At 31.4% G+C, this 24,879-nt stretch overlaps 2 protein-coding genes across 2 annotated transcripts; one reads left to right on the top strand and one right to left on the bottom strand.

The window, feature by feature from the left end:
* Positions 1–409: 409 nt before the first annotated feature.
* LOC114390935 (probable carboxylesterase 11) lies at positions 410–5,180 on the bottom strand. Its single transcript, XM_028351864.1, has 2 exons — positions 4,019–5,180; positions 410–2,080 (listed from the first exon to the last, which is right to left on the bottom strand). The coding sequence occupies exons 1-2, from the start codon at positions 4,834–4,836 to the stop codon at positions 1,543–1,545; spliced, it is 1,356 nt and encodes a 451-aa protein (XP_028207665.1). The 5' UTR covers positions 4,837–5,180; the 3' UTR covers positions 410–1,542.
* An 11,879-nt stretch (positions 5,181–17,059) lies between these two features.
* On the top strand, positions 17,060–23,596 carry LOC114390890 (U4/U6 small nuclear ribonucleoprotein Prp31 homolog). The gene is made up of 8 exons (XM_028351808.1): positions 17,060–17,217; positions 17,322–17,387; positions 17,525–17,662; positions 18,023–18,918; positions 19,036–19,106; positions 20,115–20,217; positions 20,381–20,456; positions 23,051–23,596. The coding sequence occupies exons 1-8, from the start codon at positions 17,215–17,217 to the stop codon at positions 23,156–23,158; spliced, it is 1,461 nt and encodes a 486-aa protein (XP_028207609.1). The 5' UTR covers positions 17,060–17,214; the 3' UTR covers positions 23,159–23,596.
* Positions 23,597–24,879: the final 1,283 nt, after the last annotated feature.

The raw sequence follows: 24,879 nt of genomic DNA on the forward strand, positions 1-24,879 counted from the left end.
TACAACGGCTTTTCCATTTCAAATGAAATATATATATACACACATGTGAAAACTACTCTGTGTAGCTTCTTGCTTGACGTGTGTTAAGTGCTTATAGACATGAAACCAAACACACCAATAGAATCAGTGTGGGGCAATCCCTTAAATATGTTTGGGATAATAGCACCGAGGCATATGGTAAGGCCCATGGCATATTTATATTGGAGAAGCCACTGTGTACATATGAAACAGAACAATCAACGACAAGAAAAATATTGTCTGCGGGGAAAATGTTGCACCCAACAATGCTCTCTTACTAAAGGGAGCATAGGCCTGCACGGACTTTACTAAATAGATAACTTAGAAGCAGAAGTCTTTTTCAATCTTAAATCTTAACTTCATCGTGGAACAAATATTCCTGGACAAAATATGGAAAATTGGAACTTGTCGCTGCATAACATTTAACTATAGCATGTTCAACTACAATTTCAAATTCCAACAAACTTCTTTTTGGTGCAGGGGAAAAGAAAGACAAAGACAGATAAAAATAAAAGAAGGCAACACCTAGAAAGATGCTACAACCTAGTCACTAAGGCTTGTTAGGTATCATAAAAAATGCAAAGCTGAGAGAAGATCGAGGATCCTTTGTATTGGTAAAAGGTCTGTACATATCTACTCCCTTCATGCAGCATGTGAGAAAATCACACCTCCCAATCACGTTTGAATATCATATGGATATCACCAATAATATTGCCATAATTATGTGTGGAAGGAAAGCATTCTGCATGAGATTTTATGCTTCCATAGTGTGGGTGTTTGGATCTGCATTACAGTTTCAGACTTGTGTCTTTTCCACATTCAAAGCACGAGCTTAAATGGATAGCTTCTGAATTTCACATCTCTTATGCACATTCTCCCCCAGTCAGATGCGAAACCAAACTAGCCAAGAGTTTGATTACACATAATTTGTGGTAATGAAGATCCCGGCAAAATGGAGACCAGTTCTCAATGGACAGAGTTCTGCTTTGCATATTAGTACCTTGAAAGCAGTCATAGTCTCATAGAACCCGCACAGCTAATAAAAATTAATGAAAAACTATAACACAAAGGGTTCTGAGGGTCAGCATGGTCTGTTGAACATTCCCTCACACCTTTTGGAGGCCATTAGATTGGGTAATCAATTGGATACCACATACTCATGCTAAGAGAATGGTTCATTAAATTTTATATTCTTTTCATGAGAAATAGAACATCATAATACACAGGAAAAAATGGCAAAAGAATGGTGGTCAAGTGCAGTATGCATGAGGTGAATGCGTTTCACTGGCTCAACTAATCCTACTCTCTCAGACAACTATCTTACAAACAAAAAATAATAAACAGGCAGGGGGTATGCACATGGAACCAGTCAACATCCAACACCTTATCAAGAATCAAAACCAATCAAATAATATATCACAGGTCCCATGCAATAGCAGCAAAAGAGTGATCTGAAGCTAATTTTGAAGTTGGGATGGGCACATATCTTCCTGCCAATCATCATCTGAATCTGCTATATCCTAGTCAATATGAGAATTCATGACCTCGAAGTGAAATATGTTTCTTTGCCCATATAGCAATGTCCTCAGCACAAACCTGGGCCTGAGGGCTTTTCAGAAGGACATCAAGGGTTGCAAATTCATGTACTGCATCCTTATACTCAAGAACAGGTGCATCAACATTCACCTTCCGGAGCTCCTCTGAGTAAGCAATGGCACGATCCCTCATCCAGTCATGTTCGGCCACAACTGTCAATGTTGGAGGCATCAACTTTAAAGGAGGACCCCGGCCTGGGACAAGGGGATTAGCAGCTGGATGGTCCAAACTGAATTCCTCCTCAGGTAGGAAAAGTTTCCAGGCAAGCATACACATGGCCTTGTCATAAAAGTAAGAGTTTGCCAATTTTATTTCAGAACGTGTGGGAACACTTCCAATGAAAAATGGATACATCAGGACCTGTGCTACCACCTTGACAGGTTCCAGAAGTTTGCCTCCTTCCACAGCTTTTCGAGCCACATAGTCTGCAATATTGGCACCACAACTCGCTCCAAGAAGAACACATCTGTTTCAACATTAAGGAAATAAAATGGTTAAGCACTGAACAAGGAAGTACATTACTCCATGAGGAATATCTTACAACTGGAATCAAAGGAAGCATGACAGGAAGGAGTTACTGTGATCACAATACAAAAGCATACTTACAAAATTGTTATTTTTAATGCACACATACAAGGGTCCTTTATAAGAGGAGAGATTTTTAGGTGTACTCTAAGAGGATTACAACACTCCACTAAGAATGTAATACATGGAACCATAAAGCATACATGCCATCAGGTCAAAAAAAAAATAATGTCAAACTGTATCTGAGCAGTTATAAAACTACCAACAGGGTTATTTTGAGAGTATATTAGGATATTTCCTTTTAGAAAGGCATTGTATCCCAGTATGTTCCACCATGCCCAGAGGAGATAATAGTTACCTTTTTGGTCAAACAATCATCTTCTCAACTCACCATATCACTTTTAACAATAGCCAAATACACCTTCAGACAAAGAGTGCTTATTGCTTAAAAATTATGATATTTGTGTATACATATTGTTAATGATTCCCTAACCAAGCTTCGTGGATCAAATATTGTGTTTTGTTAAAGACATACAAAAACTTCATTTAGTATGGAAGAGATAGTTGAGATAGGGTGGCAGACAACTGAAAGATTAGTATAGAAGGGTGACCTAGGGCACAAGGCTCCCACCACCATTGTAGGAAAACTAAAATTTGATATCGACAATAATAAATATAGTAAACAAATCATCAAATATAAGGAAAGAATAAAAGAAAATCCTAGAAGAAAAAACATTCACAAAATGTTGCTTAAGCACTATGGGTCCACTAGTCCACTTCTTTTATTCACAAAAGCCTCGAATTCCCTAAACAGTAGTGGAGAATGATTTTTGCCAGCCAACAAGTAACCTCTCCACTCGAAGAATATCTTGCATGCCATCACAAGTCATCACATTATCGCCTCTCTTTCAATACGTTTGTACTTTCCATAATATGTATATTTTGTTGAACATGTCATACCTGTCCTAAGTAAAATTTCAAAGGGGGAAAAAGAATAGTATCATTTGGCAAAATCACATTAAGATAAAATGGAAAGGGACACAATGCTAATATAAAAAATATTAGAGAAATCCATCCACTCTAGTCTGACTGATAACAACTGAGAATCCCAACCTAAAAAATGAACCAGATCCATGTGTTCGAAACCAGAAAATGTACCAAAATGTGATTTTAGCACAAGTCAGACATAGACCACACTTGAGATTGAAATTAGTAAATCCACAAAAACAAAAAAACAAGTAACAATTTTTTCCCCCAAATCTATGGAGTGTGACCTTATCAAACAATGTCTCAAGCTAACTCTAATCATAGAGTGCTACTTGTTTACTAGACCATATATACAATTCAAACCCATTGCAACCAAGTAATCAATACACAATTTGGATTTCAGCTTAGACTTGCATCAATCAAAACCATAAGTCGATTGATACTCACTAGTCCCAACCTACTTTCATTTGTAAACACTCCCTTACCAAATCCCAACTCAGGCATCCCTTGTCCTACCCAAGCTTTTAAACATAAACCATAACTGCAACCACAACATCAAGGATTTTGGGGTTTCTGCAACCGCAATTGCAGCCACATCAGCCATATAACGTAAAAGTCCCCAACTTTCCATAATATCAAGGATTGTGGCGAAACTATAACGCCGCAATTCAAAACCTTGGACCTACCCTATTCCACACTCTCGAGTGAACCGCTAACTATATATAAAAGAGGCAATGAATATAACTGTTTCCACACACAGCAATAACCAAATGCAGTTCAATGACAAATCAAGCATAAGTATCATAAAAGATCAAACTTCAATCTAAATTCAGAAATCCTCAATCAAATAGAATCAAAATAACTAACACAATCATGACAAAAAAGTAACAACCTTGAAAGATCAGCATGAGCAGCCAACCAAGGCTCAACCATAGAAGCCCCAAATGAATCAACAATATGCTTATGAGAATCCGATTTCTTAAACTCCCCACCAACACCATGCCCTCCACTCTTCCCACCCCCCATCGACTTGCTACACTCCGCCAAATTCGCCTGCTTCGCCAGCCAATTCAGCACCTTCACGCCGTCCTCGAACGCGGCCGGGTACCGGTTCTCCGGCGCCAGCCGGTACCCAACCGCCACAACTACCACGTCGCACACCTTTGCGATCCGCCGGCAGAACGCGTCGTTCGCCACCGAATCGCTCCCGCCGCTCACCCACCCGCCGCCGTGGAACTGCAGCATCACCGGCAGCCTCCGCTGCTCCCCCCGCTTCCCCGGCGCGTAGCCCCGGTACACCCCGTCCGACATCAGGTTCAATCCATCCACACCGGATCTCCCTCCGAAGCTGTTGCTCCGGAGCTCCTCCCGAAGAGGCGGCCCATAGCTATTCCGCCGCGAAACGGGGTTGGCGCGCGCGGAACGAGGCTCGGGATCGGGCCTAGGTTTGGAGTGAGGCTCGGGAGGGGTGAGAGCGGATTCGGGAAGGAAGATTCGGATGGAGAGAGAGGTTAAGAGATCGATGTGGATGTCTTTGGTGGCGACGCCGTCGGAGAAAGAAGGGTTCGCCGGAGCCACCGATTCTTCGGGTCGGGTAGTGACCCCGAACGGGTCGGAGTGGTCGGAAGTGGTTTGGATTCGGTTCTGCAGACGGTGCTTCAAGAGGAACTTGAAGAACACGCTGTAGAGCTTCACAGCCACACTTGGCATTTCTCTTTCACACTCCACTGTAAGGCAACACTCTCTCTTCCTTTCTTAATTTATTTCTTCTATCTCTAAAAAAATCTGTTCTTTTTTTGCTGAAAATCTGTTTGTTTTTCTGGGATTGAGGTTAAGGTGAATAATTTGATTGAGATTGGGATCGATTAGGGTTTATGAGGTAGGAATTGTGACGGTGGTTGAATTGAAATCGATGGCGGGGTGAGGTGTGTGAGAGAGATACATAGATACATACATACATGAAGCTTTGCGCTGGATTGGTGTTTTCTTCAAATGTTTTTCTATGACCTTTCTTTATTGGACTTTTTCTACACTTTGAACTTTATTCATTATCATATCACCATTCAACTAGTATGCTTCTAGTTGATTTTTTTTCTTAACTCTTCTATTCATCAATGCCAAAAGAGTCATGAATAATTCGGTCACCAGAATTTCCGGATAGGTAATTAAAGTTTAATTAATATCTATTTTTTATTAAAAATTAAATTTTAATGATATCTAAATGATTTAATATTTATTTTAATATATTAACTAGTTTTGTTTAATCACTTAATTTATTTCTAGTAAATTTTGAACACATCAAATTTTAATTTACTAATATACAGTTTCTACATAGACAAATATATGTTATCAAATTCTACAAATAATACTATGATGATAAAAAAAAATTCTATGAGAATAATTTTAAGAATAATACTATGATGATAAAAAAAATCTATGAAAATAATTTGACACTATATCTATGAAAATAATGTTGGAGACGCATATGTGAAACTTTCACGTCAGTTTCTTCCAAGCAAGGACTAAATTAACATTAAAGAGACTAAAATGACATAATTTAGGTAATAATCTTTTTCTCCAAAATGTTAAAACCCTAACGGCTACTTTAATATTCACGCTTTCATTCCATTTTTCCTCCTACTTATACTCTCACCCAATTCTTATTCTTATCATATTCATCTTTCTCAAACAGGCGCATCTCAAATAGAGAACACTTCCTTCTCTCAATAGCTTCACATCTCACACTACACCACTATGCTATTCTGAATAACCTCTTAAATCAAAATCTCAAACTCTTCACTCTCAAAAACTACTCCAACGGTTTAAACGCAAACAACAACGCGTTTGAATGATATAATATCGGTTCAACTACGTTGGTTCAACACGAGAAGATCAAATGCAATGAAAAACAAAACCCTTACCTCTACTGAAAAGCACCGATTGCGTCAATCAACACTGGAGGGTGACGATGATCGACGTGAAACACACAAAAGCACGAATTGTGTCAATAAATAGTGAAGGGTGACAAAGAACAACAACCACCACCACCACCACCACCACTGGGAGAGCGATGATCAACGTGGACCTAGCACAGAAACGCTATCCTTCAACCATAGGAGGGAGAAAATGGTGAGAGGAAATTCATCACGTTTTCAATTAGACTGAAAACTATTAGGGATCAATTTGACACTATATACAAAAATTGGCTCTTCATTTTCCAATATAACATTTAAAATTATGTCATATTAATCCCTATGACGTGACATTGCTTATTTCCCAATTACGCTTGTCACGTGTGCGTCCAGGTGACACTAACGTGGCACATCCACACATTTACTAACGGTGTTAGGAGATTACTAACGGTAGGAACTAACGTGGCAAACGGAATGTATAGTCAATGATCATTTTGATATTTTTTAAATTTCAGAGACCAAATTAACGTCTCCAAAAGTGAGGGACTAATTTGGTACTTTACTCCTTTATTTTAAGTTACAACTTGATCTTTTGTTTTTAGAAGGTATAAAATAATCTCTTATTTATTAAAAATATAAAATAATTATTAAGTAATTTTTTACGAGTTTAATATCTATGTATTAATGGTATAAAATAATTTTAAAAATTAACAAATTTATTATATATGATGAGTTGTGACTAGATGACTGATACAAAATCTTGTTTCTCATTTTTTTATAGTATGTTTTACCTCTTAAATAAGTTTTTTTTTCAGTTTTTTAGGATAAATGTGTTGATAAAAAATATTTAAGGGATTTTTAAAAGCATTTTGATAAATAAGAATCATTTTGTAACTTTTAAAAATAAATTATCGAATTGCAAGTTATTTATCCATTGCAATTACACATTTTCTAATTTCAACTTTCTTTCTGAAACAAGACTACATTATAAATTAAATGTTGTCATTCTCTTCACCTTTAAAATATATATATCATTATTCTTAAGGATATTAAAGCAATAACAATAATTAATTAACTTTAATTCTACATATTAAAACTGACTCAAAATTAAGTAATCACACACTAATCAATCTCACTTTTATTTAACAATTTTACCTTCAAATCATTTCTTAAATTTTAAATTTTTCTTTTAACTTACATTAATTTCTCACTACTTTAATATAATTAGTTTTTTATTCTATATTTTTTTGTTAAATATATTGAACTTCTACTTTTTAATATTTAAAAAAATTTAAAGTGGCACGCATCCCCTAATAATAAAAATGCGAACAGGCAGTGCCTTTCTTCCCATTAATTCTTTTAAGAACACATTTTATAGCATCATTTTATTTTTTATATGCGATAATTCAATAGAGTGATTATTAGCACACCTGAACAGACAGCGAACAGCGAAGCTACATGGTTTATATTTTTCTTTTTTCATTTTATTTCACTATCTTATGATTATTTAAGTAAAATTCAATACTGCTCTTACTAATAATGAAGACCAAACATAGATTATTTAATAGGTGAACGTATGATTTAATTTAAAAATAAATTAAATATTAAAGAGTATGATGGTTATACTTTAATGAACAAATAAAGATTGTTTAATAGGTAAACATATGATTTAAATAATATTGTTAGTATTAATAATATTTGTAATATTGGTTTTCGTTTAAGTTATCTATAGTATAATTTTCACTTGTATAACAAAGAACCCTATTCACATATTGATTAAGACTATGTTTTGTAAAAATAACTAAAAAATGTTAACTAAAAAATTAATTGGAAAATGAAAATTACTAAATTAGTTTATTAAATTATAAAAATTTAATAAAAGAGAAATATTAACAAAAATTTTAACATATACTTTATACACACTTTTACTATTTACTAAAATTCATTAAAAATTAGAAATTTTTGTGTATCATATTTCTTATTTAATGAGTTTCTCTTCTAATTTTATAATTTTCAACCAATTCAATCAATAATAAAATGTATGTCAAAAAGAATGTTGGAGAATATTGTTAGCACTCATCTTCATGAATTATATATTGAATTAGCTGATAGATGTAAGTGACAGAAGTGGAAATATGTTTATATAATATTTTTAAGATTAAATCTTAATATATATATATAGATATTAAAATTTGTTGTAATTTTCTATCATTTTACTTAGTTTCCAATAAGTTTAAAGTTTAGAATTTTTTTTAAAGTCACTACATATTAAGGATGAGTACTAAACTCTGTTAAATTATAAAGACCTATTAAAAAAAACAAAATTGCATAAAAAATTATTCGATAAGTCTTCAGAAGTTTGACAACTGTTAAGCTTATAACTTTAATTTTGTTGATAAATATTTATGATTAAAAAATGATTAGTAATCATTATAATAAGCAAAAAGTTATTAAAAAATATTTTTATTTTATTAAAACTTATACAAAAGTCTTTTATGAGAAAACAATAATAGATAATTGTAATACTTTTATGATATTAATATTTTTACATGTTTAAATATATTGTCCGTCCTTCAAATTTGGATTATTTTTTATTTTTATTCTTTCAAATTTTAATTTATCTTTAGTCGAAAAATATATTTTTAGTCCTTCTTAACCAATTTTTGACAATTTGAATACATAATTTTGTGGTGATTTTTTATTTGGACCACAAGAGAACTAAAATTATCATTTTTTAAAATTGAAGCACTAAAAATATAAACTAAAATTTAGGAACAGTAAAAAAACCTAAATTTGATAAGTGAAATACATATTTAAGTCATATCTTAACTGTATTTTATATGATCAAATAAAAAGTTGTATAATTGATAATTTTTTACTTTATTTACAATTATTTTAAAATCCATATATTATATGAATTAGTTAACAATGTTACACTAACAATATACCAAAATTAAACTATAATTTCCATAAGTGTTTCTAAGACGATCCTCTGTAGAAATTTATTTTAAAACTTTTCTATTACAATAACAATTAGTTGAGAATTTAAATTGATTAAAAAATATAAAATAAATACAATAATGATGCATTAAAATTAAATTATGATATTCAATAGATTTTAATAATAAAATGCAAATCAATATAATATTTTTTTCGAATGAATAACTTCGACTATCAGCTTGTCAAAAATAAAAATAAAAACTTCGACTATATGTTCCTTTCCAAAAAAAAAAAAAACTTCAACTATCTATGTGCTTTAAATTTTATTACTAATATACATTCTTGAACTTATTGAAATGGTTATCCTTTAAAAAAAAAATTATTGAAATGGTTATATTAATTTCCTTTTTTAATATGTGTGTGAATGAGTAAGTATACATCAATGCTTAACATTTAAATAGTTTTCCTTTTCTGAGTTTCATAATGACTTTAGGCTTCAATTAATTTGAGTCAAATTAGGTGAACTTGTTCATAATAAAGTTGTTTTAACATCTATTTTTTTTCATACACATCACTTTATCACTTGAGATTTTATTTAAGGAAAATTAAACTCATTACTAATTAAAAAAAAGGAGCAAGTGTTGGTGTATTTTTTTCTAAATAGTACACTAAAAAAATTTCTGTAAAAAAAAGTTGGATTTAGTCTTTGTGATGATGAGCTTGATTAGTTTGAAAGTTACACAACCAATTCGACTATTAAGTAATTCAATTTAACACTTCAATAATATGTTTGAATATTCATTGAATGTTTCAAATTTAAACAGAATCATATCGTCAAGTTGATTTACCGGAATGGTCTATTATATTTTTATTCTTTTTTTATTGACCATTTTGAATATATAAAAAACGATTAAAATGGTTAATCAATAGTACGAGTTGTTGGATTTTAGCATATCTCATCATCTATGACGTCATTAATTTTCTTTTTTATGGATCGAAAATATTTATTAGAGTTTATTATTTAATGAACAGGGGATGAAATTAATAGTTATAGGAAAATAACTTCCATAACCATACTTCCATAACCATACTAGTACTATGTTCGTGTATTCGCACGGGACATTCTTATTTTTATGCATATTTAAAATATAAATTCTTATAAAATTAAATTTTTATATTAAGATAAATATAATTAATTAATTATATTCTTAAAAAATGAAAAAAATGCAATACATAAAAAAATAAAAAAATATTTTATGTCATGCCTGGTTGAAAACTGTTTATGCAATAAATAAATAATTTAATATTTTATTTACAATAATATTCTGTTAGCTAATATATTTATTACAGATTAAATTTATTTTATAATAAATATATTTAATAAAATTTATTTCAATACATTTATTATGTTATTTATGTAAAATAAGTCCACACTATTATATGAATATTAACCAATATAATTATTTTATATTAAATTATTAAAGATAGATTAGAAAAACTAATATGTAATAAATATATTAGCTAATAATACATGTATTTTAAAAAATATAAATTGTATAGTAGGTATGAGACAAGTAATTAGATCCTTATTCTTGTCTCCCTTTAAAGAATCATGTAATATCCATACCAATATTAGTCAAAGTGAACATTTTTTGGTCAAAGTTGAGATGGCTTCAGATTTATTTGTCATGCTTTATTGAATATTATTTATGCAATAAATAAATAATTAAAAAATATAGTTATGTATTTATGTAAAAAAAAAATCAACATGATTCTATAAATATTAACCAATGAGATTATTTTGTATGAAACTAGTTTTTGTACGAGTGTTATGCACAGTATTGTTTAGGAATAATAAGATCTTTACTCAAACCTTATATAGGAAATTAGGAATAATTAGATCTTTTATTTGTGAAATTACTGAATTTTCTAATGAAATATTAATTATAAAATCATTTAATTAATATTTAAAGTGTAAAACTTACTCAAACCTTATTTAGGAATAATTTGATTTTTATTTGTGAAATTATTGAAATTTCTAATATAACATTAATTAGGAGATCAATTAATTAATATTTAAATTGTAAGACATTTTTAATGAAAAATCAATTTAAACCTGATTGTTAGACCAGTATAATACAAATGAATTAATATATCAATGTAATAGGCATGAATTAATATATCAATATAATAGGTATGAATCTAAATTATTGTCATTCCCTCAAAATCGAAATATTTTCCTTTTTAGTGTATTTTTAAATTTTGCAAAAAAAGTTAGACCTTCAATTACTAGGGCGTGACATATGTTATGATAGACTCAGTCATCTTTTATATAATATATTTTATTTATTAAAAAACAATTTTTAAAATAAAATAAGCCATTTTTTGTGTGTTTGTTTAAATTTCTTTTGCCATTTTGAAATAAATTATATCCACTTCTTCAAAAAATACTTTTTTTAATTATATAGGAATAATTAGATCTTTTATTTGCGAAATTACTGAAATTTCTAATGAAATATTAATTAGCAAATCAGTTAATTAATTTTTAAATTGTAAGACTTACTCAAACCTTATTTAGGAATAATTAGATCTTTTATTTATAAAATTATGGAAAGTTTTAATGAAATATAAATTAGCAGATCAATTAATTAATATTTAAATTGTAAGAAATATTTTTTTAATGAAAAATAAATTTAAACCTAATTATTACATCAATATAATAAGCATGAATCGAAAATATTCATATTCCCTCAAAATCGAAAATATTTCCCTTTTTAGCATATTTTTAAAAAAATGAAACCTCATTTTACCATAGCGTAGAGTTGGTATGCAGGTAAGCCCAGACCCATGAAACCCGCAACCCGTAATGCTTATCCCGTGAAGCCCACATTCTACTTTTATTTTTTTGAACTTGCACCGGCCCCCACATAGCCCACTGTTTTTCTGGGCCAGCTCGCATTCACATAATTTTTTTTTATATTTTTTAAAAAAATGTGAATTGTTTAAACAAACTATTTTAAATGCACATAAAATAAATACAATATAAATAAATAATATCAAGTATCAAGTGGCCAAGTCTAAATTTGGTGAAATATAAAGTCTAGATCCAAACAAGTCTAAGTTCAAATAATACAATCCAAATAAGTCTAAGTACTAAAACATCCTCATGTTTGTTAAACCACACACTATTTTATTTTTCTAGTAAATATTAAAAATACTCACGGGGCCTACGAGTAAAACCCATTTTACCTGCGGGTTATACGGATCGAGCTAAAAAAATTCACTTTTTAAACGGGTTCAAAAAAAGGATGTCTATATATGTGAGCTATGAGTTTCACGGATGACTCGTGGACTCAAGCTCCTTTATCCAACTATAGAAAAGCATAACACACACATTAGTAGATGTTTCTATATAATAGTAGTATATTTTATTTATCACAAAACACTTTTTAAAATAAAATAAAAAATTTTATTTTTTTTGTTTGTTTGAACTGCTTTTGCCTTTTGAAACAAATTATATCTGCATCTTTAAAAAAACTTTTTAAGAAAAAAGTGATTTTTACCATTGTTTTTATAAGTGTAAACAAGTAGGTTCCAAATTCCTAAAACAAATGTTATATTGAATAACACTTAATTTCATATTTGTAATTTGTCGTAATTAATACTAACTTTCATTCTATATATAAGAAATGATTATCTAATTCTTAAAGGTCAATAAAAGAAAAAATTAAAATAATTTATTGTTGATCTTCAAAAAAAAAAATGATTGAAAGCATATAATTTTTTTTATTTAAAGTAGTAATTTAGGAATTAAAAATATTTATCTTCATCATATATTATTTAGGAATAATCAGATCTTTACTCAAACCTTTTTATAGGAATATTTAGATAATTTATTTGTGAAAATACTGAAATTTTTAATGAAATTTTAATTAGAAAATCAGTTAATTAATATTTAAATTGTAAGACTTACTCAAAATTTATTTAGGAATAATTAGATCTTTTTATTTGTGAAATTATTGAAATTTCTAATGAAATATTAATTATAAGATCAATGAATTAATATTTAAGGCTATTTTTTATTGAAAAAACTATTTAAACCTAATTATCATAGAAAAAAAAGTAATGCATTGACAATGTAAAATTTTTACATAATCAATCTAATCATAACTCATTGTGTATGATAAGTTATTTATTTTTAAAATAATTATCTAAAGATAATTTAAATAATGATTTGTGATTCCACAAGGTATAAAATTGTTTTAAGATTAAATATTGTATTTGTACATTAAGATGTTAAAAACTATTTAATGAACAAACCAACAATAACAAATCTTATGATTGATTCATGTATTTACTTGGTAGAACCAAAGAATACCTAGTGTAATTTAAGTTTGGAGATAACCTTAGTTTGTAAGAATTAAAAAGGATACTGAATAATAATTTTTATTAAAGTTACTGAAATTTGATAAGTTATAAAGAAATAAATATAGTTTTAGTAGGAGAGACAAATTAATATTAAACTCTTTATATCTTATATCTATATTTTAATTGACCAAAAATTTTAATTTGATTTTGTTTCTAAAAAAGTGTTTTTACAAAATCAGATGATATTATCTAATCATACATATATGTTTGTAAAAATTAAGATATCTGCTTTCAAAGCTATATCAAACGATAACTTTTGTTTTATAAGCAGATAGCAGATCAAAGAACGACAGACAGTTAACTTTAGTTACGCAGAACGGTTAGAAATCTGAAGAAAGCAACACAAATCTAGCAATCATTTCACGTCCTTGGGATTAAAATCAAACACAATGTTTTGGAAAACTAATGGATTCGACAGAATCATCGAATAACAATGCAATGTGTGGGATCGTGATGCGAGGGAGTTTAAAATGTGTCATAGAGTTCACACAATTAATTAATAGTAATAAAATGTATAAGTTGACTCTAATACCAATTTATGGAATATAATAAAAAAAATACACATAGATACAAGATCATAACATGTTATTGTAACATAGTAATAATATTTAAAAGGCGATTAAATATTAACCTGAATTTGCATTCAATTTCATGAGGGTCGCTTGATTGAGAGAAATCCTTAATTCCACTTAACATTTTTCATCCCACTTTCTAGGAAATTTGTTAATAGGTTAATAAATTTATAATTCCTAAGTAATAGCTAGACACTTCTTAATAGACTATTTACTAATTTACTAATGATTGACTTAACTCAGGGCATGATCAATTTTATCATAATCTCATTCAAATATTTGTAATCTATACATACATGATAATATCATAGTAATTATATCTTTAATTGTCAACTGATAATATAAAGATAACATTTTAATTATTGGTTGATGCTGGTGAGCCAATGCTGAGTCAATCGGCTAGTTTGTTTAAGTTTATTTTTAAAAATAAGTATTTTTTAAATAAAAAAGTAATTTTATGATTTTCTAAATGTTTGTCTAAATTACTTCTATTTAAAATAAGTAATTTTTTTAAGAAACAAATCTTATATGTTTCTTAAAAAAAATACTTTTATAAAAAATATCTTTTTAAATTTAAACAAATTGTTCCCATATTCTGCACCTTAGTGTCAAGTGAAAAGAAAAAGAAAGATTGACAATAGTCTAACCAATATTTGGAGGGACTAGATTCAAGTAATTGTTGTGTGTGACACAGTTCTAGGAGAAATAAGAACTGGTTCATTGCTTGCAACTTTCATGGCTGCAATCTCTTATAAGTGCCACCATTTAGCCTCTCGTTTCGACTTCAAAGCCTCCTCTTGTGCTTCATCTTCCTTAAACTTGCGCAGGCACTCCTCGAAAAGTTCAGGATCAGTATCAGCAAAGATCTTGCATACATTTATTGTCAAACTTTGGATTGCCTGGTTCCAGTAGTTTTGAGCATTTTTCTCTAGGGCAGGCAAGACAATATGAAGAATAATTTTGCGGTTCTACTTGATTAGGTTCTCAATGTACATTGTTCCATAAGAACAAATCCCTCTCTTTACTACCTGCAAATTAATGAAGAAGCAATCATATTAGATAGCAAAAATATGGAGACTAGGTAGCATTGAACCATGCTAACCATAAATGTATCCACAATAATGCTCTTATCACAACATTGTTAATTGGAGTCAAAATTATAGAAGTCTACTGTGAATGCAGAATGCCAACTCAATAAAAATAAAGTGGGCACATTGGGAATTTAACCTTTGCTTAGTATTTCAGGAAGGGCTTATAAATATTTTTAATGATAAAAAAATCTATAGACTTCTAGATTTCAGCAATTAACATCTCTTATGAAAATGCCCCAATAGCAACTTTTATTCATTCACTTCCCAATCCCTGAATTTTTTTAAGTCCCTTATTTAGTGATTCATTTAAAAAAAATGTTAGAAATCAAAATTTTCAGAACTAACCATTCAACAACTATCTATATTAAAGACAAATTCTTAGATAGACACACACCTAACGCATCAAATTTAAACACATTCAATAAAAAAATTATACGTTATTAAAAATAAATAGATAAAAATTTTCTTTCTCCCATTCATTCCTTATTTCTTGTTCTCTCACTTGCACCCTGCTCTCTTTCTTCCTCTGTGAACACAAAGATGTCATATCATCAACGCAAAACTCATATGTGCTCGCCTACAATGACAAACCTTCACGTATTAACCCTGTCTTCACTTGGCTGAATTTTCATATTGTAAAAACAAAGATTTTACATTTACATCTAGAATTTAATTTCAATCCTCTGACAACATCATTTACACTGTTAACATGAAAAGATTAAAACTTCCATAATCATTGATAGTGTGCCACTGGACAGACCCAATTGATTGAAACTCAGTCTAAATTACTTCGACTATTATCAACCAAAAAAAATCTACACGAAGAGCATAAAAATAAAGCCTTTAGAAAACCACAGTACTACAATAAAACCAAAACAAAGACTTCTAAACTGAAATTGAAACCACAAATTTACACAAAATAAAAAAAAATCCTTCAATTATTATCATCAATCAATAATAATGATTAATAACATCCTTCAGCTTTGTGGTGGCTTCGTTAGCTTCATCAAATGAGGTTTCCTTGAAAAAGGGGACAAAACCGAACACCATAATCAGCACGCCTAACTTGTCATCATCAACTGAAGTTCCAGATTGTCATGGTGGGTGAGGACTCCAAGCCATGGTTCTCTTTATAGTTGACATTCAAACTCCAAGCCAACAACAATAACTCATTTCATCAAACCAACATTATTTATATCTATATAAAAATTGTTCAGTCACCATCATAGGTTGAATGGACAGTTTTTTATTTTAATTTTACTCATTTTGTTATTTATTTTTTTATCTTTTTTTTTTCTTTTCAAAATTCGTGTGCTGCATCAGTTTCCATGCTAGTTTTTATATTGACAGCAATTATTTTTTTTTCTTTTTCTATTTTTTCCTTTATCCCTTTCGTTTCATTTCCACCCTTTTTTTCACAGTAACTCATCTCCTCTCTCTTGGGCCTTGGCGCGGTTCTCTTGTCCCTTTTTTGGTATTGGGCCTCTTATCCAAACAATAATGAGTCAGGCCCATCACGTTCACACCTGCTTTCTGGCTGTTGCTACGCACACCAGCAAAATGGCTGGTAGACCCAGCAATTGTATGCAATTACCATTTTACCCTTCTATAAAACTAATATGAATTAGGCAATTCATAAGTTTCATACAGATTGGTCAATATGTATGAGGCTTAAGGATTGAGCTTATGAGACTTACGGATATGAATTGGACAATCTGTAAGCCTTATATGGATTGGGCAGTTCATATGAAGCTTACGGATTGAAAAATTCTTAAGTCTCATACAAAGTTATGGATTAGTTAATTCGTAAGCTCAAATCGTATCCATAAGTCTCATAAGCTCAATCGGTAAGCCTCATAAATTTACGGATTGGTCAATCCATATGCCTCGACCAATCTGTATGACACTTATGGATTGTCCAATCTATATCAGTTTTATGGAAAAGTAAAACAGGAATCGCGCACAATTGCTGAGTGTACCAGTAATTATGCTGGGTGCGCGTAGCAAGAGCTCTGCTTTCTTCTACACACGGGAAAAGCCTACCTGTTGATTCTATAATTCTCTTCTCTTCTCTACTCTTCTTTCTTGAGTTCTCGCCATTTACAATTCACAACTACATCGCTTCCTTCCTCCTCCGCGATACACATGGTTTGTTGTTTCACTTCCATACTGTTTTTGTGTGTATTTTAATTTTAACATTTTCAATTTTCAATTCGGGTTCTTATTTTTCTGCGCGTTTGATTCAATTCCAGGCTACGCTTGCCGATTCTTTTCTCGCCGACCTTGATGAACTATCTGATAACGAGGCTGAAATTCCCGTCAGTATATATAATAACCTTCTTCTTCATTGTTCCCTCTCTCTTTTTTTTTTAATTTAATTTATTTAACCTGCAAGATTTGAAGGAGAAAGGTTTTGTTACGAACAATGTGGTTGGTTCCTTTTGTTTTGTTTCAGGAGGATAACGATGTGGATGCCGCAGACATGGAAGAGGATGTCGATGGCGACCTTGCCGACCTAGAAAACCTCAACTATGATGACTTGGACAGTGTTTCCAAGTTGCAGAAAACCCAGAGGTACACTGATATTATCCAGGTTAGTTAGTTAGTTACTCATCACTTCCTTTTAAGCCATTTTAAATTGCCATTGTTGTTGTGCTATTTATTGGCTTTGGTAGAATCTAGAATTAGTCTGACTAAGCTGGGTATTAGTTGCAACCAAAGTTTTAAATTGCGTTGCAGTTTCGTTTTTGTGATCCTTGATGTTGTGGGAAATTGTGGACAAATGTGGCCAGTGCGAGGGCAACTGCTTAGTTTTGTGGATCAAATCGCGGTCGTATTTTTAAAACCTTGGCTGCAACAGAGGCCCCTTTCATTGTTTTATGTTGTGACGATGTTGTTCTTTTTCTTTTGAGTTTCATTTTTTTTCTGATATCTAGGGTGTTTTTAATGGCAGAAAGTGGAAGAGGCACTTCATAAAAAGGAGTCTGAGGTCTTGTTTCAGGTGGTGGATATAGAAGATGATCCTGAATACCAGCTGATAGTGGATTGCAATGCACTGTCAGTTGACATAGAAAATGAAATTGTTATTATTCACAACTTTATTCGGGACAAGTATCGTTTGAAATTTCCGGAGCTTGAGTCGCTGGTGCATCACCCGATTGATTATGCGCGCGTTGTTAAGAAGATAGGAAATGAAATGGATCTCACTCTTGTGGATTTAGAAGGGCTTTTACCCTCGGCTATTATTATGGTTGTCTCTGTTACAGCATCAACTACAACTGGCAAGCCTCTTCCAGAAGAAGTGCTTAGCAAGACAGTTGAGGCCTGCGATCGAGCTCTTGATCTTGACTCAGCAAAGAAGAAAGTTCTTGATTTCGTTGAGAGTAGGATGGGCTACATTGCACCCAATCTTTCTGCTATAGTTGGGAGTGCTGTTGCAGCCAAACTCATGGGGACAGCTGGTGGTCTAGCATCTCTTGCAAAGATGCCTGCTTGTAATGTTCAGCTTCTTGGTGCCAAGAAAAAGAATCTTGCTGGGTTCTCCACAGCAACATCTCAATTTCGTGTAGGTTACCTTGAGCAAACAGAAATATTTCAGACTACTCCTCCTTCTCTAAGGATGCGAGCATGCCGACTCCTGGCTGCAAAGTCTACACTTGCAGCACGAGTAGATTCTATACGCGGGGATCCATCTGGAAAAACTGGAAGGGCTTTCAAGGACGAGATCCACAAAAAAATTGAGAAGTGGCAGGAGCCCCCCCCTGCTAAGCAACCAAAACCACTTCCAGTTCCTGATTCTGAGCCTAAAAAGAAGAGAGGTGGTCGTCGTCTTAGGAAGATGAAGGAAAGGTTAGCATACTTTAAACTTATTTGTACTGTATTTTTTAGTTGCAGGGTTGAGGGTATGTTTTCTTTATGCCTTTTGCTTTTGTTTTTAAATTCATGACCTGTTGATTCTTTTGTAAGGTATGCAATAACAGACATGAGGAAGTTAGCCAATAGGATGCAATTTGGAGTCCCAGAAGAGAGTTCATTAGGTAATTTTACCAGATTTCACTTGTCCTGGTCTGATTTACATTTCGAATGCAATTTTTTGCTGCATGCATTTATATTTATTATTATATTTAAAATATAGGGAATTGGGAATTGGATGGAAGGGGAAAAAGAGAATATACAGTAGTGAGAATTTGAATAATTATGATATTGTGAGAGTGATACAAAACTCTTATGCTATGAACCAATAAGCTGGACCACATGAGGAATGTGAAGGATTTGAGGGAAAAATAAGTGAGGGGGTTGAAAATATAACCTCGAACCACCTACCAATGTTGGCTATCAGGTGAAAGTGGGATAAAAGGAATGTGATGTTCTGTTAGGATGTTAGTAAATAAGAGAAGTGGAGAATCTCTGATGTGTAATACAGCTAGTTATCTTCTGTGATGTGTTTTATTTGTATTACACATCTGAGATACCATTGATCTTGGTATTACTCTGATATTGAATCAGAACAGAAGATAACTAGCTGTTTCTATCCATTTGTTCTGCTAATTCTGGTCTGTTTCCTAACAATGATTACTCCTACTATATACTATTGAGGCACCAAATATACATGAGTGAAATTAACGATGCAAAGTTTAAGAAAATTCTGATATTTTATAGTCAAATGGAAATTATCAAAATGTTTCAAACAGGTGGAATATAAAGGCAGCCAACTCTAGGTTGGTTTGTCTTTACAAATGAAAAATAGTGAAAAATAAGGTTAAAACTAGAAACATGTTGAAATAGCAATTTTTGGGTTTGGAAGTACAAGTATAAAAACTAGTACAATAGCACAATAGGTAGGATATTCTGCTTCTAAATTCTAATAGTCCATGTCTATAATCCAGGTCAAATTACAAGGGTAGTAAGAGGGTAAAGCAATTACAAGCCTGGCCAAATTGCTCTTCTAACATAATAAGTTCCTTAAGTATGAAATCCTTTGGAAACTTAAATGTAAAAATGTCAATCTCCTTATTTTCTTATATTTTTATGCTTTTGAATTATAGGAGATGGTCTGGGTGAGGGCTATGGAATGCTTGGTCAGGCTGGCAGTGGCAAGCTTCGTGTGTCTGTTGGTCAAAGCAAACTTGCAGCAAAAGTTGCTAAAAAGTTAGTGCTTCTTGTTGCTTTTAGTTAATTAGTTCCGTATATCTTATTGTTTTCTAGTTATTTGATTTTGTTGCTAGATGCCAAATTATCATTCTTGTCTTTATTATATTATTTATCTTACTGATCACAATAACAATTCTGATGGACTATTTTCATTTGTCAGATTCAAGGAAAAGAATTATGGTAGTAGTGGTGCTACCTCTGGTTTGACATCAAGTCTTGCATTCACACCAGTGCAGGTTAGTTTCACTTTTATTGTTTCTGTAGATTTTCTCCTGCTCTTTAGGACCATAATTAGTATAAAAGTTGTCAATTTTGTGAAGCTGTGAATGGAAATCTTGTAAAAGCATGAGAAGCTAAAAAGGAAATTTAGCAACAGAAATCAGTGGGTTGCTTCCCTACTGCTATTGCTACAGATTTATAAGACAGCTACAAGGTGGGCAAGAAGATATAGGTGCTTGACTATTACTGGAGCTGGGAGAGAGGATTGTTATAAACTTTGCATTGACATGCATATTTCTAGTTTTCTTAGGTTGCATGAACTCAATCTATACCTCTCGTCTATTTATCATCACTTCATTTATTTTTATCCCTCCCCATTTTTTGGCAGCATATTTGTATCTGGATAACCTCTTAATCTAATGGAAATCATCATTAACTTGATATGGTGAACTCCTGTCCTTTGCTCATCTGTTTATCTTTCAGTAAGTCGGTGGGGATGTAGTTGAACCAATGTTTTCATATGGAATGTATATGTGTGAGAACCGATGATCATGTGTGGATGGGTTAGATAGCATTGAAGTTTAATTATAGAAAAAACTCTTTGATATGGCAGAAGATCAGACACTACGAAAACTGAAAATAGAAAATTGCAGGACCTGCTAGCTTCCTCCCAAATCCCACTCCTCCAATGAAATCTTGCATACCCCTCTCATCTCATTGTCTCCTCTATTATATTCCCCTTTTCTCTAACAGGATGCCATTATCTCTTTCTCCTCTGCCACAAGACTAGGAAGTTACAAGAAAATACCCAATGCATGTTCCTTTCTCATGTGAACCATTAACACCATGTGTTTCTGTTCATTTTCATTCATTCAATCAATAGAAACTGGGTTTGTTGCAGTATATATGGGTTAATTGAAAACAGTCCACATTGCCCTTTCTGTTCCTCCATTGAACATTTCCAGAGTATGACTCAATGTGTGCTATAGTGGTGTTGTGGAGTGACCCAAGGCCACTACAAGATTCAAATAACAGAGTGGTTTTCAGTAGTTTCTGTAGTGGCTGCAACTGAGGAAAAATACATGTCACACCAACATATTGTGGCCATACCCTGTAGATCTCTAAATAGAGTAGTAGAGTTCCATAGAAAAACATTCTGTAATTGTTTGATTAAAAGATAGGCTTAGTCCTTGCAATTTAGCTTTTTTTTTCGTCCTTGCAAAATAATTTTTTTATTTTTAGTTCTTGCAAATTATGTTTGTTTTGTGCTTTAGATAACACTTTGAACAGGAAAAAAAAGTACTTTAGATAATACTTTAAAGACAAAAAACAAAACAAACGTAATTTGTAAGGACCAAAAGCAATAAAAGGTTAGATTCCAGGATTAAAAATATATTTAAACCTACAAGATATTGAAAGATTACAAGATGCTCTTTATTTATACCAATATTATGAGCCTAACTAACTAACTCCATAAGTAAATCTCATCCCTTGATAATTTCCTAATTACTGTGTTCCATTGATGACTTTGATAATCCACGTGATGCTTAAGATATGTATCTTCCATTTTGTGTAATTTTTTATAGCATTTATATGTGTCTAATATAAATAATAAATAGTTTAACTTGTATCTATAGTCTCCGGATTAGCTGTCATCCTGCTATCTCACTAGAACTAGTGTTTCGGGGCTGGCTGCTATCCAGGATTGATCGTAATATGACTTACCTTCACCCCCATGGTTATTTTTAAGTTTCCTAGCACATGCTGAATAGAAGGCTTTTCATGATTAGTGAAAAGTAATTTGCTGATATAAGGAGGATCACCTGTACAGATTCGGTCTCCCTTTGTTGAAGTGCTTTAGAATGACATTTTGCCCATTTATCCAACTCCACACACCTTGTGACCCTCTCCTTTTAAAAGCTAATTCATAATGAAACTCTCATTTTTTGTGATTTGAGAAAAGAGGTTGCTTGACTGCACGATGATCAAGCAAATCTAATGGTTTCTCTTCACAATTAACCTAAGGCCTCTTATAATTTCTGCGGGGTCTGCTCAGTAAATTGAATTTGAAATTGAAAATATCTGTTTTACTATGTGAGATATAATTTAAACACGAGAAGCAGCAAGTAATTCACAAGGCAAGATAATCTTAAACACTAGTTCTCAATGAAATCCTATTATAAAATAGAGATCAACATATATGGGGATAAGTGTTTGCTTTCTTGTAGAAGCAGACATTTCATAACCTTGCTTTGGAGTAATCACAATATGCTGCCTATGGATGTTTGAATAATTATTTGTTATTTGTTGTTGTTACGGTGCCAGATTTTTTGACCAGAAATTATGACTTTTTGTGACCTCTTTTTTCCTGTCTCCTTTTTCGTCCCTGAAATGCATTGTTATATTTCAATATGCTTTCACAGGATTTATATCGGATAGCAGCATATAGATATGTTCTTTCTTATTTAATGCATATCATTCATTTAACTGATCTTTATCATGGATGATGGAATATTGGATTTTGATAACACTTTTATAGCACGACCATAATTGGTTTTTCTTTCATTGTAGTTTTGCATTCTTGTTCAATTATTTCTATATTCTTTTTCAGGGTATTGAGCTGACAAATCCACAGGCTCATGCACACCAACTTGGTAGTGGAACTCAAAGCACTTATTTCTCTGAAACAGGAACATTTTCAAAGATCAAGAGGACATGAAACCATGCATGAATGCAAATTCTTGTTCAGTCCCTGGATTATTCTTGGTGTCCAATGCCTAGAAATTGTTGATTCCGATGGATATTACTTGATATGTTTATTGTAGATTTTTGAAGAGTAGCCATGTATGTTGTTGATTATGTTGTTGATACGTTCCCTTGTATATGACTTCTGCAATGCCTTATACCAGGTTCCTTTTCGTAGTAACCAAAGAAATGATGATCAATATAGTGACCATTTTCATGGGCTAGCTTTAGAACAAAAAAGCATTGTCGATGTAGAATTGCAGACCAAGCTTTTTGTGTCAATTGAGACCAAGTTTCTTTGCGAGCCATTTTAAGAACTATTTTCATCGGCCATGTGCATTCAGGGGAAATAATTCCCCTAGTGGTGTGTTTGGTAGAGATGAAATAAATAATATTAGAGAGAAATTTTATACTTTTTGTGGAACTTATATCTTTTGCACATTATTTTAATTCAAAGATTTCTTTTTTATTTTTATACTTTAAGTCAAACACACTTTAAGTGTTGGACTAATGATTGAACTTGAATGGCACGCTACTTTAAAGATAGGACATGACAACTATACAAACCCTGTTGGTTAGTTAGTGCCAATTTAGAATGTCAATAAGTTTGGGGAAAGTCCAACGGTGGAAATCAAAATGATAGTAAATTGGGTTACGCCACTTTAAGGGCATTGTAGCATTGTACGTTATTAGAACTTTGGTAACACTTTTAGGTGTTGGTCAAGAAAATGCATCTTAAAAGTTTGACTTAATTATGTTTTTAGGACCTTAAATTAACTGTTTTTTAATTTTTCAGATAAAAGTTGTATATTTTAATCCTTTAAATTTTGAAGGAGGTATTAAAAAGAGTATTTTTTTTTTAATTTGAGGGACTAAAGGAAGTAAATATTTATTAAAGGACTAAAAAATAGACCCCATATTTATGGGGCTACAAATTAATTAAGCTATGAAATTCCATTGCAAAAATTAGGATATAACTTTAGAAAAATGAAGCATATTTCTGAGTATCATTATAAAATTTCATTCAAATTTAGAATGGAAATTCAAAGTATAGAAATTATTCTTTAATTTAAAGTGTTCTATAATATTTCATTAGGGGTGAAAGTAAGTTAGACTACTCGTCAGGAGCCTATGGCTCAGCCTTCTTAAAGCTTGATATGATTCAATCCATTTAGCAAATAGATTAAGTTGAAACTTTTTAAAAAACCTATTTAATTAAATAAGTTAAGCCACATGTCTTAAGAAAAATCTATTAAGCCTGATGGGCTGGTTAGTTTAATAATAATATGTTATAAAAATAGTATTATTAATATGATATATAATATTATAATTATTTTATTTAAATTACAAAGTTATTTTAATAGTTTCACGATTTAAATCATTTTAATTAATGTAGTATAAGTGCGTAGTAGAAATATAACTTCTTTGCTTTTGATGAGACTTAAAAAATTTTGATAACATGTCATATGTAATGTTTATAGTTAAATTGTGTCTATATCTTATGATTTAAAATTTATCTTATTATTTTTTAATGAAAATCTTTTGTTTTGTTTTAAAAAAAAAATATTTTTTATAATTTTTAATATCAAACAAACCTTTAAATGGATTGATGGGCCCGAAAGAACTTTTATAAAGGTCTGACTTAGGCCTTTAAATAAAGTATGACTTTTAAAATGGTTTTATTAAAAGTTGTCA

Source organism: Glycine soja, chromosome 16, assembly GCF_004193775.1.
Source record: "Glycine soja cultivar W05 chromosome 16, ASM419377v2, whole genome shotgun sequence".
Lineage (NCBI taxonomy): Eukaryota > Viridiplantae > Streptophyta > Magnoliopsida > Fabales > Fabaceae > Glycine > Glycine soja.